This window comes from Boleophthalmus pectinirostris, unplaced genomic scaffold (assembly GCF_026225935.1).
Source record: "Boleophthalmus pectinirostris isolate CB_2022bp ecotype Guang Dong unplaced genomic scaffold, ASM2622593v1 HiC_scaffold_5, whole genome shotgun sequence".
NCBI lineage: Eukaryota > Metazoa > Chordata > Actinopteri > Gobiiformes > Gobiidae > Boleophthalmus > Boleophthalmus pectinirostris.
Window position 1 is genome coordinate 26,865,112 of NW_026571404.1, and position 13,617 is coordinate 26,878,728.

A 13,617-nucleotide genomic window follows, 5' to 3' on the forward strand; every position below is an offset into this window, starting at 1 on the left:
AACTAAACGAACAGATGTTCACTTTACACAAACCCATTTGAGATTGAATTAGTGCAAGTTGTTTTACTACCTGCTTTTATTAGAAGACAATTTAACAACCAAATTCGATTTCAGTGTCTGATTAAGGCAGCATATGGTCTGTACCTGTTAAACACAACATGCTCAACAGCAACTTAACGCCTCAGTGAGCTACTCAAATAAACTAATAAGCACAATATCATATTAGTCATTACATAGTCCAACACACAAAATTCCAATCTGATAAAAGGTACTTTCATTATCAGCCAGGAGAAAACACAAGGGAGTAGGCACGCGCTCGGTCGATGCCATCAACAACTTTGTTAATTGTTATTCAATTAACTGCTTTTGTTAATGAAACCAATTAATACTTTCCATATATATCATTATTATGCATGCAGAAGATTGCTAATTACAACTGTAAATCAATCAATTCTACATTAATCAGTTTGGAAAATGTCCAAAACCAACAAAGTCACTAAGACTTTGAAGACTTTTTTTTGATTGCCACACCATTATCTGTCTAATGATTGTTAACGATCCTTTAAAGAGTTTACGATCCAATTTCCTTGCTATGAATTTAATTGGTACCTAAATAGTATAATCTTACAGTGTAGAAGTGTGGTCTGTATTTAATCAAGGGTGCAATATTGCTGTAAACTCTAACAAGGTCATGGAACTCCTCTCAGGGCAAATAGAGCCAGTGAAGCCTTACATTGATGCTGGTGATGAGGCCCAGATAACCTGAGTTAGAAATATGAAAACAAAAGTGTACTTGGTTGAGGTACATGGTTATATACAGCTGTGCTCATAATTGGGTTACCATCTTAGAATACGCTGGTGTCCACTAATCAGTCTAATTATTTTAGTAAAGTGCATTCCTCACACCTGCAAAACAAGATCCTTTCACTTTTAAATGAGAATGCCCTCATTTATCAGAAAAATAGTCCAGAGGCTGGATAATTATCAGACGTACAAACACAAACACCTTTAGAAGTTTGATGTGAGGATGTACTCCTTGAGTTGATTCGGTCATGTGACCTGACCAGTGCCCTAGTTGAACACTCTTAGATGTTTATGCATATGTGGACGCTAATCTCTCAGTCAGGACTGTGGGATTTGGGAATATTTTGTTTAACAGAGATCAAAGTAACAGGCTAAGATCAGGAGAAACCCTTCAAACACATCAAACAGAGACCAATGCGTCCCACGCCCACAGTAGCCAATCAAGCCATGCATAACTCTGTCTTCTTTGTAACAGAAAAAGATTCTTCATGTGGGTCTCTCCCCATCATCGTGTTAGCTCGCCCCCCACATAGGGCTCAGAATCGTTTCAGCTTTTTGTTCCAGGGCTAAAAAGTTACAAATACTCGTTTTACTGTTATGTAGTATAATTTTTGGGGAGCCTGAGTAGCAAATTTTAACACATGTACTTTTACTTGTAACTGGGTAGGCTACTTGGAATTAGCTACATTAAAACCATAGGAGTTTCAGAGTACAGCACAGGTCCCAATGGTTAATACATTGTTGTCTCAATTCTGTCTCTGCTCCTCTCAGATACCTGCAAAAATGAGAAACAGCATTGCATTGCCTGCTTTTTTTCGCCAAAAGCATCTTGTACTTAGAATAGTGTTTTTATATGTAGCTTACTTATACTTAAACTTAAAGGTATATTGTGTAACATTTGAAGAGGAGGGTTTATCACTTGATGTCTCCATGGAACCATTATTGCTTTGTCTAGCATGTTCCGTATACATTAAACCTATCTATCACAAGGGAGACACGCAGGTTACAGCACTGTGCTACCTTAAAATTCAGATCTGTGGAGATTTGCCCCTATTCACAGAAGGAATTACTGTATTTTTGAGCAATAGAAATACATAATAAATAAACACTAGATAGAAATATGTAAAGTTATACCATGGAACATTCCAGGCAAAGCAATGACATCTCTAAGGAGACAAGCTGGTAGCGAACCCTCCATCAGAAAAGTTGTGCAGCACAAGTACATATTTACAAAAAAAAAAAAAACTTTGTTCAGCTTTAAACAGTTCATTTAAATTTTTGATCTAAATTGCACAAAAATCAACTCAAACTTAGAGTAGTTTTATATGTAGCCTACTTTATACTTTTACTTAAGTACATATTTGACAGCAGTAGTCTAATACACGGTTTCAGTACTCTTTCCATCACTGGGCTTTATGGGGTATCAAGAAAAGCCATTGCTGCAGCGCGTCTGTATGCCTTTCATAGTTGGAGAACACGATGCTGGTATTGAGGAACAGAAAGATAGTGTGTTAGGAGATCAAAGGAGCGGTACAGAGATTTCAACTGCGAGTCTGTCAGTCAAGATGTTGAGACAAAGCAGAGGAAGACAGAAGTGCTTACACACACATACCCTGCTGCTCACTTTGGGCTTTCGCTGTGCCTCTGAGGGAGAGGTGTTGTTAAAGGGCTTAGGGGCTACTCATTTGCAGACATCTCCACTGGTTTAAACCTACATTCAGCGGGGAGCAGACACACAAACACTGACAGTCCATGGTACAAGATGAGAGGTCGTTCCAGGCCCGAGCAGAGGCCTGTGGAGGAATCTTCTGTGCTCTCAGCATTTTCCCTCGTCTACAAGATGAATAGAGCCATTTTACAGACAGTGGAGAAACAAAACAATGTTCTGTATGGTTGGATTTGTGATGAACGGTCTCCATTTCTGGTTGATCAAAGGCATACATTTTTGGCAAGTTTGCAATATAGTAAAAAAATGGCCAATTGTGTTCTATAAAATAAAGGAAAAAGTCTATGCTGGGACAGGGAAGTATAGGGACTATGGATGTTTTTGTAAAGCACACATACAAAGACAAAACAGGTAATAAATAAAAATGTATTTCTCTTTTGCCATTACATTAGGTACTGCTTTACTGATCAGTCTTGAATGAGATCCCATTATAAGTATAATTTATAATTGTTAAAAGTATATCATAACAGGCACATTTTTTTGAAAACGCTTGGCACAGAAAGAATGAAACAGCACCATCTTGTGGGCATTTGCTGTTATGTTTTTAATTTTACAGTAAAACAACAGAATATTCAACACGTTTAAAGTCAAATTAAACAAAGGAAATGTATAACTTAAAATGAAAAGTTAGGGGCAAAATGTAATGCAACATCTATAAAAATGTGTCAAGTAAATCCTGTTCATCTAAGAGAAGACAAAGGATTTTACTCAAAAAAAACAAAACAAAAAAAAAGCATGATTGGCTGATGTCTTTAACACACAAGTTCCATTCAGGACCAGAAGCCATCTCTTCCTTTCTTCAGCTTGTGCCATTTTCTGAAGTCTAAAACATAACATTATAATAATTAATGCCAATAGCAATACCATTCCCCTAACATTTTTACAACATCTTTCCATATGATTTTCTATCTATAATGAATCTTGTCACTTTATACATCAAAAATAATTCACCCATTCACACTGGAAGGTGTGGGAAGGTCTTGACACAAAAAGGGTGCAACAAGTTAATCAAACAATTGCAACTAATCGATTATTTAAATAGCGGTCAACCAGTTCAGTAATCAAATAACCATTAAATTCAGTCTTTTTGACTTGTCAACTAACTGAATAATCGAAGGAATAATTGCTGGATTAATCAATTAGCAAAAAATTGTTAATTGCAGCCCTAGAATCTTATCATTTGAATCGTCAAATTTTATTTCTAGAGCTGTCAGACTATTGAAAAGGAATGTGACACTGATGTGAGCAATACATTTTCTTTCTGATCTTTCACAGCAGTGCAAAAGACATTTTACAGAGGAAAATACAGCAAAGGGCAAAGAAAAGGCAAAGATTAGAAGATAAAATGTAACAGATAAAAAATATATATTGTAAAAAATGTAGTTCAGTATAGAGGTGTTCCCTGAGGTCTTCTTTCTTATAATAAAATCTGACCATAATGCAACACAAACTTTGTTTTTATAAACCTATATCTTATGCAGCATTCATTCACCTTTAGGGACTCTGAAGCTTTCCGCAGTTCTTTGATCACTGAGGACAGCGCTTCTGGGTTAATACCCTGTTCACATAGACGAACACAGATGGAGAGAGACTCCATGTCCAAACCGGTGTTTAGCAGCCTGGATATCTCCAGTAACACTGTAAGGAATAAGAAAACATAACTGATATTAATTGTGACATGAAGCATTACCTGTTATCAAGGATCTACCACCTGTTACATTATCATATTTTTAAGTTGAGATGGGTAGCATTATTCATCTATTACTTGGGTACATTTATATTAGAAAAAAAATATTGTGCTATACCGTGGCCAATACTGTTTATTTTCAAATAACAAAATTTATTCTTGAGTAAAATTATTACTCAGTTCCTCCCTCTTGTGTAGAAGAAACATGGCATTAAGACATTTTGACAATAGCAGAATGTAACAACGTTCTTACACTTTGTTCTACTTTTTTGTATTCTTCCATATCTTTTGAAATGTGTACATTTTAAACATAAGTACACAAAAGTATTGTAAGTATGCTTACCTTCCATGGTCTCTCGTACTGCGTTCAGGTTGGCGTTGGCTGCACTTGCCATTGCAGAAGCTGTATGTTAGCTGTATCTAAAGATGACTTAGAAACGGGGAAAATCGTAAGTCACGTGCAGTCTGCTTGCTTTAGTAGCTTTACCATATGTCTGTAATATTGCTAAACGTCATTTTACAAATGAATGCTTAACAGACTATCTGTTATGTTGATAGCAAACCATTTAGCTGCTAAACACAAACCACTAGCCATGCGCCGGATGTGACGTGTGACATTGTGCGTCAGTTCTGATTGGCTCACACAGGTTTTCTTGCATTGATTTGATTGGCTGATATGTGCTGTAGGCGAAATTGAATTGAACGTTTGCTTTGCTGCTGTTCTGGCTCTTTCTGTGACTAGTGTTTTAATTCCTCACCAGCTCAGTGTAAGTATAAACTACTCTACTTACAACAAATGAGATTGCTATTGTCAAAATATACAGTTTGCATGGTTGATTTGCTGAATGTATGTAGCTTAACGTAAATTTTTAACCATTACCTACGCCTAAGTGCGTCGTCAAGTCAAACCTCCAGCCAAACAAGGCAGCCAAACAACTGTTCATTTGGATTAAGGTGTTGTTTGTTTTTATACATTTAAACTTTTTTTTTTTTTTTTTACATTAGCTGAAATGGGGGATCATGTTGAGGTACATATCACACCAGAGACTCCGGGAAGACCCTCAATTAGAAATCCTTTTGAAAGCCCAAATGACTACCACCATCTTCGAGAGCCTCTTGTACCCAGTCCATCTGTGTTTAAATCTAAAACCTGTAAAGCAGTAAGTATGAGCACACTCTGGACATTATTCTCTGGCAAACTTGTAGTTAATGGTTCTATTTTCTGCCTCTTTTCTAGACTCCTCCAAAATTTACCTGGTCTATTGAAGAAATGGCCAGTCTTTTTCCTGTTCATATAGACCAAGAGGAAATTCAACGACAGTCTTTCTATCTCAGCCAAACAAGGTATGTCAAAACACTGTCAAATTTATTATAAACAGTTTATAATTTTATATGTTTTATGTTTTTGTTCATAATTCTCCTTTTAGAACAGATTCAGACATGGAACAAAAGTGTCAAAATGCCATTGACCATGTATGTTTATAGTTGCACCTTTTCATTAATTTAAAGGTTTTATATACTATATGTTTATTAAAATTTTCATTCCTTTTTTCAGTTTTTCACCAAAGGATCCATTGTCCCCTCACCCTGGGCTGCATCAGAATCCCGTAAAGTTGGTCCTGTCTGTAAGAAAAGTAGGTTTGTTTCAATATTCTACATCACCTACTGTGGGCTAATAGAATAAGTGCTCATTCCATTATTATGTTTGAAGGTACTGTGTCTCCATTGATAGCTGAAAACCTGGGGAAGATATCTGGTTCGTATACATCAGGATATGTCATCAATTTTTAACTCTTCCTTGGTTACAGACTTTTTTTTTTTTATTATATTTTTTTTCCCTAGTTGGTTGTCAGACAATGCTCTCGTTGCCACTGGCCTTTGATTTGGAAAAAGTACTTGGTGAGTCACCTGACAGTTGCAACAAGATTTCTGTATGTAGCCTGCGCTCAGATTGGTTGGTGATTAAAAAACAAGTTATAAGTTACACCTGGGTTGCCAGTGCCTGCATGTAGAGAATACATACATGCTTTTCTCATTCTTCATGAGACGTCTCATGTGAAAGATCAGAACCTGATCAGCACAGATTACACAGATAATTGGCTGCAGGTACTGGGTAGTTAGAATTCAGATTTGCAAGAGGCTTTTAGGTTAAAACCAAGTGGATTTTAGCATTAAAACTGGCAACCCAAGCAAGAGGCTCATGTGATGCTCATTCTGCTTTCTGATTGGTCTTGAGAATCAAAACACTAAATTATACTAGGGCCATCATGTCCAGTGTTTTTGTAATTAACAAATCTAATGCAGATTTATTCTCCACAGGGGAATACTACCGATATGAAGAGCCAAGTGATGCTGTACAGGAGAGCCTTAGTTCCTCATCTTTGAGGCGAAAACTTTTCCTTGATGGCCAAGGGAGTGGGTCAGATAGCTCCACGCCTCCAAGTCCTGTAAGAGGCCTTCCAGAGCAACCCAGACTACAAGCAGACGGCATAGACGGAGCTACAGAGAACTTGCACATCCCAGAAAGAGAAACTGCTTCCTCCATTTTCTCTTCCCCTTTGTCTTGTGGCATTCCTACGGCAACTCCCTCTACGGTAGAAAGCTACAGTGATATTCAACCAGTGTTTTGTGAGTTCCGTTTCTAAAAGTTGTGAACTTGCTTTTTGTAGGGTCAGTTTTCATCTAGCCCAATCCAGAATGGCCGTTTCCGGGACTGCAGTCTTGGTAGCATGAATAGTCCTGTTTTACCTGACAGATCGTCTCCAGCTCGCCTTGTGTCACCCATCATTTCCCCTATCTTTGCACAAGCTTCTTGCACACCCATAGCTACAAGTAATTCATACTTTTGTCCATCTTGCAAACACTGAATGTAAACACTGGCAATCAAAATTTTTTTCTTTCTTGTTGCAGAAAACAAGCCACCAACAAGTTTGACCCCACTAAATGCTCCTCTGGATGGTGACATTACTTCGTGCATTGAGAGCCCATTTGTTGAGGGATGTTCCCCTATTCGTAGCTGTTCCCCTATTCGTAGCTGTTCCCCACATCAGCTCAACTACCATGAGCTCAAAAACTATTCCAGATCCAAACTAAGGAATAGTGTTGGATTTTGGGCCTCACCTCCTCCAATATCTCCTATTCTCAATCCAAGACTCCAGGACGGCCAAGAGCTTGAGGACCTCCAGCCACTACCCTCAATGGATTTGGATCCAGTGTCTCCTCGGATGCCTGGTTTTCAAGACACCAAAGCAATTAATGAGATAAATGTAAAGCCTATGACAATGGAAGAAGTTGGAGGAAAAGACATTGAGGGGAGATTAGAGGATGAGGAACATGAACCTGAAGGGCCAGGAGTGCGACTAACCAGCTCTCGAATGGGAAATGTGTCTGCAGGAGAGAGCTCTCAAATGTTTATGTCCCTTTTGGCAGAGGGAAGCAGCATACGCTACGAGTCAAGCATGCAGGTTGGTTAAAAAAAAAAAAAATTAATTAATTTAATTTCTAAGTTTAGGATGCTATAATATTTTTAGATGGACTGGCTTTACCAACCATAGCTTTACACTTGCAAAAGACTGGATTACAAGACTCTGGGTAGCAGTTCTGACAACACTATATGCAGGGGTTGAATTTATTATTCTATTGTAGGTGGACAGCGGTTACAACACTACTTCAGCTGGCGCTGGCAGTCTAATAGATGGACTTGGTTCAGAGTGCAATGGCAAAGAGTCTTTCACATCAAATATGTCAGAAGATACCTTTCAACTTACAAGACACACTAAACCAAAGGTAAGTTCAGTTTGGCTAGTCCTCATTTTAAAAAAAAAATAATTTTCTGTCTTCCAATTCTGATGGTTTTCTTGTTTCTGCAGATGTTTTACCCTTATCATTGAGATTTTTAATGACAATTGTCAGAGCAGACTTCAGTGGAAAAACAAGATTTTTTTTTTTTTTTAAACATCAGAAGTTTTTTTTTACTTAAACTTAACTGTTTACACAATTATTCTACTGTAATGGGTTTAAAAAACTTGAATATGGTATCTTGCTGTGGCATTAATTTTGAATTGATAATCTAAATTAGAATGTATTTATATTTTATATATTTTATCATGATTTTATAAAATGTCCTCATACTGTTGAATTGTTTAAGAATTGCTAAAATCCGAGTATTGTTCTTAACCTTTTTGAAAGTTTATTTATTCCAGTATAGCAAGTAAATCATGCCACTTGAATCAAATGCTGAATGAGCCATTTTATAAATTTGTACTTTACTGTGGGCTGAATAATTGTCAAAATTAAAGAAACTTAAGTTTTATTGTTGGAACTTACAGCAGAACCTTGTATGTTGTAAAAGTCAGAAAACAGCACTACTACAAATCTTAGTTTTTTCTTTTAATCTAAAACATCTGCAAATACATCACCATATAAAAATAGAAGTATTCATCTTTTTTAATCTAGTGATCAATTTTAGATTTCTTTGATGGGGGCTCCAGATCTTCAGCTGGAACACTCACGCCAGGAATCTAGTGGAAGTAGAACTTGATTATAACCAATTTAAGTTCTTAACATTCATTAAAGTCGTTTCAACATACCACAGGCTCTAGCAGTGCCATTCGAATCTTCTGGTGCTGGATATTGGATGCATCAAGACTGATTGTGACTTTGACCTTATCGAAAATGTGAAATGTATGCTGCAGCACTGTCAAACTGGGGCCCTAAAAAGAGGTCTTACATTATTTCTCCTAAACATTACATTTAAACTCATTGACCGTTCTTACCTCTTCATCATAAACAAGGCTTGGCCCTGTTTTGTCTTTATTCTCAAAGAAAACAGTTCCCTCCAAACCAAACTTGGGGATGAGTACAATGATGGCATTTTTCCTCACAAACAAAACAAAGCCCTCCTCATTTAATACACCTCGGGTTTTGAAGAACAGCTAAAAAAGGAAATGGATGCATTTAAGAAAAAACGTTTTTATGTATTCATGCTGTCCAATGTGAATATATGGTGATCATTGTTACCTGTGTGTGGAAAGCCACCGAGGCCCTCTGTGCATATTGAGCCATTTTGTGCCTGTAATTGAGGTTGTTGCACAGAGCAGACTGCTTGTGCTTATCCATTAGATCTGAATAGGTGCTGTCTGCACCAATAGCCACAGCAAGAAGGCGGTGCACTATAATATCAGAGTACCTTTGTGTGGAGAATATGACTGTTATCAAAGAAATATCACCCAACAGATTTTGCTTTTATACATTACCTTCTGATAGGGGATGTAAAGTGTGTGTAGATTGGTGAAGCAAGACCATAGTGATGGAAATCACTGTCCATGCCAGAGCAGAAGTAGACCGCCTGCATCATGCACCGGGTAGCCAAGATTCGCAACAGAGTATTGAAGTATGGAAAGCTGTCCACTTGGGCTACATCAAGGGAGTCTGCCAGTGCCTTTGCTGAATCTGTGTGGATCTCTACATTCTGTAAAAATGTATTATAAAACATAAAATAAATTAGTCTGCTCCTGTGCTCCAATGCAAACAAGGCTAGCTTACTTTTGACTTGGCAGCCTTTATGAGAATGTCATAGTTTGAAGGTGGGGGTGCTGGATGTTTCCTTAGCAACGCACACTCTGGAAACTCATCATAGATCTTTTGGGCAACAGAAATATTAGCCAACAACATAAATTCCTCTACCATTGAGTTGGTTTCCCTAATGAGAACATGAACCAGTAAAAGAAGAAGACATGGTTACATAAAGTTAAACGGTATAAACGAAATGCAACAAATGGCTGAATAAAAAAATGATAGTTTATCAAAAGACACTAACATTAGTTCTTTAGTCTGAAGGTCAATAGGATCATGAGTTTCACTGTCTATGTGGAAACGAACTTCCAAGGATGACAGAGTTAGTGCCCTTAAAAAAAAAAGGATTAAAAAGGCATAACGATTGTTATATGATACTGATATATTTATGCTTACCCATTCTCTATTCTTCGTCTCTTCAAAATTTTGGCAAGTTTGTTGAGACCCCGCAGACTCTGTGTTATGTCATCATTCATAGTTGTATCATCGATCCTCATCTGGGCCTCTGCATATGTCAAAGATGCCTGGGAAGTTTGAACAGTTAACTCAAGTACATATTCAGTTATTTGCTAATATATAATTTTACACTTAAATTTACAATAAATGTAAATGCACGCTTTACCTTGGAGTTAATAATACTTTTTGTAAAGTGTGTCTTTATTATTTCAGCATTATGGTTAATTTCCCATATGCAAGAAAATGCCAACCTAGAATCATATGAATAAAAATGATTAGTTTTAGGACAGGTTACACCACTGGAGACTGGAAGAGACTGGAAGCTTTGGTCAAATCCTTACCTTTCAACATTGGAGCGCAAAGAACACAGATTTGAGCTCAGTAACTCAGGAACCATATCAATTCTCTGTTGAAAAAGCAGCAGTATTATATTTCAATAATATTACTTTACATGATGACGTGATTTACGTGATGCTCCTACCTTTCCACACAGGTAGACAGTCGTCCCTCTGTTGGCTGCTTCTTGATCAAGAGCATTGCCAGGTCTGATGAAGTGGCTGACATCAGCAATATGGACACCAACCTAAATGCACGCGGCCAAGAATAGATGAAAAGAAATCTTTTGAGTAATAATTATTTTATCCATGTCAACCAGACCAAAAGCATTGTGTTTGTGTTTACACCTCCAAGTTTCCATTGTCCAGTTCTCTGCAGTGAAGAGCATCATCAATATCAGTACATCCAGGTGGGTCCACACTGCACACAGTCAGCTGTCTTAGGTCTTCTCTCTTTGCTTCGTCCTGCCATATAAATATTAGAGAAAACAATTATCAGCCTAGGAATCAACACAATTAGCTTGCTGGAACTGTGCCTACTTCTGGAGTGATGGACCATGGCATCTTGGGAAGAAAACTGAGCACAGCTTGGGAAAAGGCCTGGTGTGGTACATCATGTTCCAGCAATAGCACTTCTTCCTCAGTTTCCTTTTCACCTGCACCACCCAGGCTGCGCACAAAGTGACCCTAGCACCAAAACAATTTTAAGCCCCAATGACACAATGGCACAATTTAGAGGATGTAAAGGAAAATAGTTTACATTTGGATATCTGGAGTCTTTGGGCCAGCCATCAATGGCAACCATGATTCTCTGCCCAGCCAGAGTGGATGCCTGACGGGTTTCTATACGAATACGTGGAATACGTCTGTCAGCAGGAGTGAAAAGATGCCTTGTTGACTATAATAAAACAAAGAATGTTATCCACATAGTATGCAACATAGTAGGTAGTTTAAATGTGTGTGGTTTTTTTACCTCTTTTATCTGAGAAACATTAAGCATCCCACAGAAAGGTCTCCAGCTTCTTTTGATGATCCCCACTACTTTCCCAGTTGTTTTTTTGGCTGCTTCAGCTGCTGATGTTTTCAACTATTTAAAAGGGTCTGTGATTAAAAATGACTGAATCTCAAAGTAGGCTTGTAATCAGCAAGAAAACATACTGCTTTTTCTTCATCCTCCTCTTCACCAGCATCATCCTTTGCCATGCCTTCATCTTGAAGCACTATTGAAGAAGGAGCCACCCACTTGTCCCGTGGCAATAGCTGCACAGCAACCACATCTTGGTGCACTGCTCTGTTTAGGTTTGTAAGGCCCTGGATAAGAACCTATAAGCAAATGTAATATTCAAGTAGGTATAAACAATCATATGAATGAATGAATGAATGAATGATAATGCCCTTTTCACAGCCGTACCTCAGTACTTTCTTCACCCTCTCCATGGACAAACACTGTTCCCTCCAGGTAGTTGTCCCTACTGGCCCGATAGGTTCCTTGAAGGAAAGTACCAGCCTTGATGCCTGCATGGACCTTGGACAGTGGAAGATGCTCTGGGAATAATACTTTCTTTGAGATTTCATTCTTGAAAGACAAAAAATATAATTAATTAATACCAGAGAAATGACAGATAAATATAATTTTGTGATTAAACTGACTTAACAATTGTTTACCTTTTCATCATTAGTCAATGCCAAGTGATCTACAAGCTCGGGATTTGCAATAAGACTCTTAATGTACTCTTCACCTGCATAATAGTAATTATACGATATTGGTATATGCATAGGGTACATATATTTTAAATAAATCATTGTTTAACAAAACAACTTACATTTAAAAACTATCAGTCCAATTTCTTCAGCCTTTTGCTTGTTACCCTGGTCATTTGTGAGGAGTACCACCTCCAGTCCATCAGAAGTAGACTTGAAGGTCTTCAGGTGTTCACTGTACCATTTTGCAGCAACACGTATCGCCCTGTCATTGCGGTCGTTTGCACTCTCTCCTGGTTCACGTTCAGTAAATGTCTCTCTGGAGACATTTGGAAAATTGGAATTTAGGCTGGCATGCAAATAGTAGCCTATATGATGCGAGTTGTGTGTACCTGTGATGTTCATTAGTAAACGTGTAAAAATGCTTCTCTTTCTCATGTAACATGTCTTTAACCCTCTTATAGATAGGTGCACTACGGTGACGGACCTCTTGGAGAACAGTCTGTAGTATGATGACATTACGGATAATAGGATCCTCCAACACATCAATCTGCAAAACAAAATGTAACAGATAATATTTATAATTAGATAAGTGAGATGATGCTGCGCTGTTACATTTACTCAGTACTCTCAGTTGAGTAAAAATGTCTTGCTCTACCCTTTTCTTCTTTACATGCCCTTACCTGATGCAGAACCACATTGGTGTCAGGAATAAAATAGTGTGGGTAGGTGCACAGATTGCTCTCAATGCGAGCATCCCTCTGAAGCACTGTGGTCTCCTGTTTGCACTCGGAACATATCTCACTACCACACCAAATATCGTCTCTCAAATAATGTTCACGCACTATTTTCACCACCCCACCTGACCGCGTCTTCTTTACGAATGTTTTAGACTTCAACATGTTAACACCCAAATCTTAAAAAATGAAATATTACAATTGTTTCCCCTACATGTGCCAGTTTACAGCGTTAGCAGGAATCTGTGCATGTGTAAACTATGAACGAGTCGCGTGGGCCGACCACATACTTTTCCGGAGTTAAAAAGAAAGCTTCCGATTCCGATCACAGTGCATCTGCACAATTATACTCAGCATATGCTTTAAACAGACATTCGATTTAATAACTACAAATATGTTCATTGTATTATGAAAAGCATATATATATGTGTGTGTGTGTAGTCCTAAACGAACATTCAGTCACCACGGAATAGTTTATGGTTGGCCATTTTTTCCTGCAGGGTTAAAAATGTATCATTTTACACTGCCACCTTGCGACAGGGAGTCCAACCTACATGACACTGTCATTTCATATAACAAGGAGAGACTGTGGTTGTG

General features: G+C 37.9%; 3 protein-coding genes across 4 annotated transcripts; 1 reads left to right on the forward strand and 2 right to left on the reverse strand.

Moving 5' to 3' along the window:
* Nucleotides 1-2,882: 2,882 nt before the first annotated feature.
* mzt1 (mitotic spindle organizing protein 1) lies at nt 2,883-4,820 on the reverse strand. Its single transcript, XM_020921546.2, has 3 exons — nt 4,561-4,820; nt 4,023-4,168; nt 2,883-3,353 (listed from the first exon to the last, which is right to left on the reverse strand). The coding sequence occupies exons 1-3, from the start codon at nt 4,610-4,612 to the stop codon at nt 3,330-3,332; spliced, it is 222 nt and encodes a 73-aa protein (XP_020777205.1). The 5' UTR covers nt 4,613-4,820; the 3' UTR covers nt 2,883-3,329.
* Nucleotides 4,821-4,859: 39 nt separating this feature from the next.
* bora (bora aurora kinase A activator) lies at nt 4,860-8,565 on the forward strand. Of its 2 annotated transcripts, XM_055162545.1 has the most exons (12): nt 4,860-4,984; nt 5,223-5,377; nt 5,455-5,561; nt 5,645-5,690; nt 5,773-5,851; nt 5,929-5,973; nt 6,060-6,116; nt 6,537-6,811; nt 6,887-7,049; nt 7,128-7,681; nt 7,863-8,003; nt 8,087-8,529. In XM_055162545.1, exons 2-12 carry the CDS (start codon nt 5,228-5,230, stop codon nt 8,105-8,107), a joined length of 1,638 nt encoding a protein of 545 aa, XP_055018520.1. In that variant the 5' UTR covers nt 4,860-4,984; nt 5,223-5,227; the 3' UTR covers nt 8,108-8,529. The 2 variants fall into 2 exon arrangements, with proteins under 2 accessions (XP_055018520.1, XP_055018521.1); XM_055162546.1 differs by lacking the exons at nt 4,860-4,984; nt 5,223-5,377 and having other exon boundaries at nt 5,650-5,690; nt 8,087-8,565.
* A 26-nt stretch (nt 8,566-8,591) lies between these two features.
* dis3 (DIS3 exosome endoribonuclease and 3'-5' exoribonuclease) lies at nt 8,592-13,311 on the reverse strand. Its single transcript, XM_020921249.2, has 21 exons — nt 12,967-13,311; nt 12,676-12,833; nt 12,406-12,602; nt 12,248-12,321; nt 11,994-12,158; nt 11,741-11,905; nt 11,556-11,669; nt 11,343-11,480; nt 11,123-11,269; nt 10,931-11,047; nt 10,729-10,830; nt 10,589-10,653; nt 10,414-10,498; nt 10,188-10,315; nt 10,036-10,122; nt 9,762-9,918; nt 9,473-9,687; nt 9,237-9,405; nt 8,993-9,151; nt 8,807-8,929; nt 8,592-8,737 (listed from the first exon to the last, which is right to left on the reverse strand). Exons 1-21 carry the CDS (start codon nt 13,183-13,185, stop codon nt 8,669-8,671), a joined length of 2,853 nt encoding a protein of 950 aa, XP_020776908.2. The 5' UTR covers nt 13,186-13,311; the 3' UTR covers nt 8,592-8,668.
* Nucleotides 13,312-13,617: the final 306 nt, after the last annotated feature.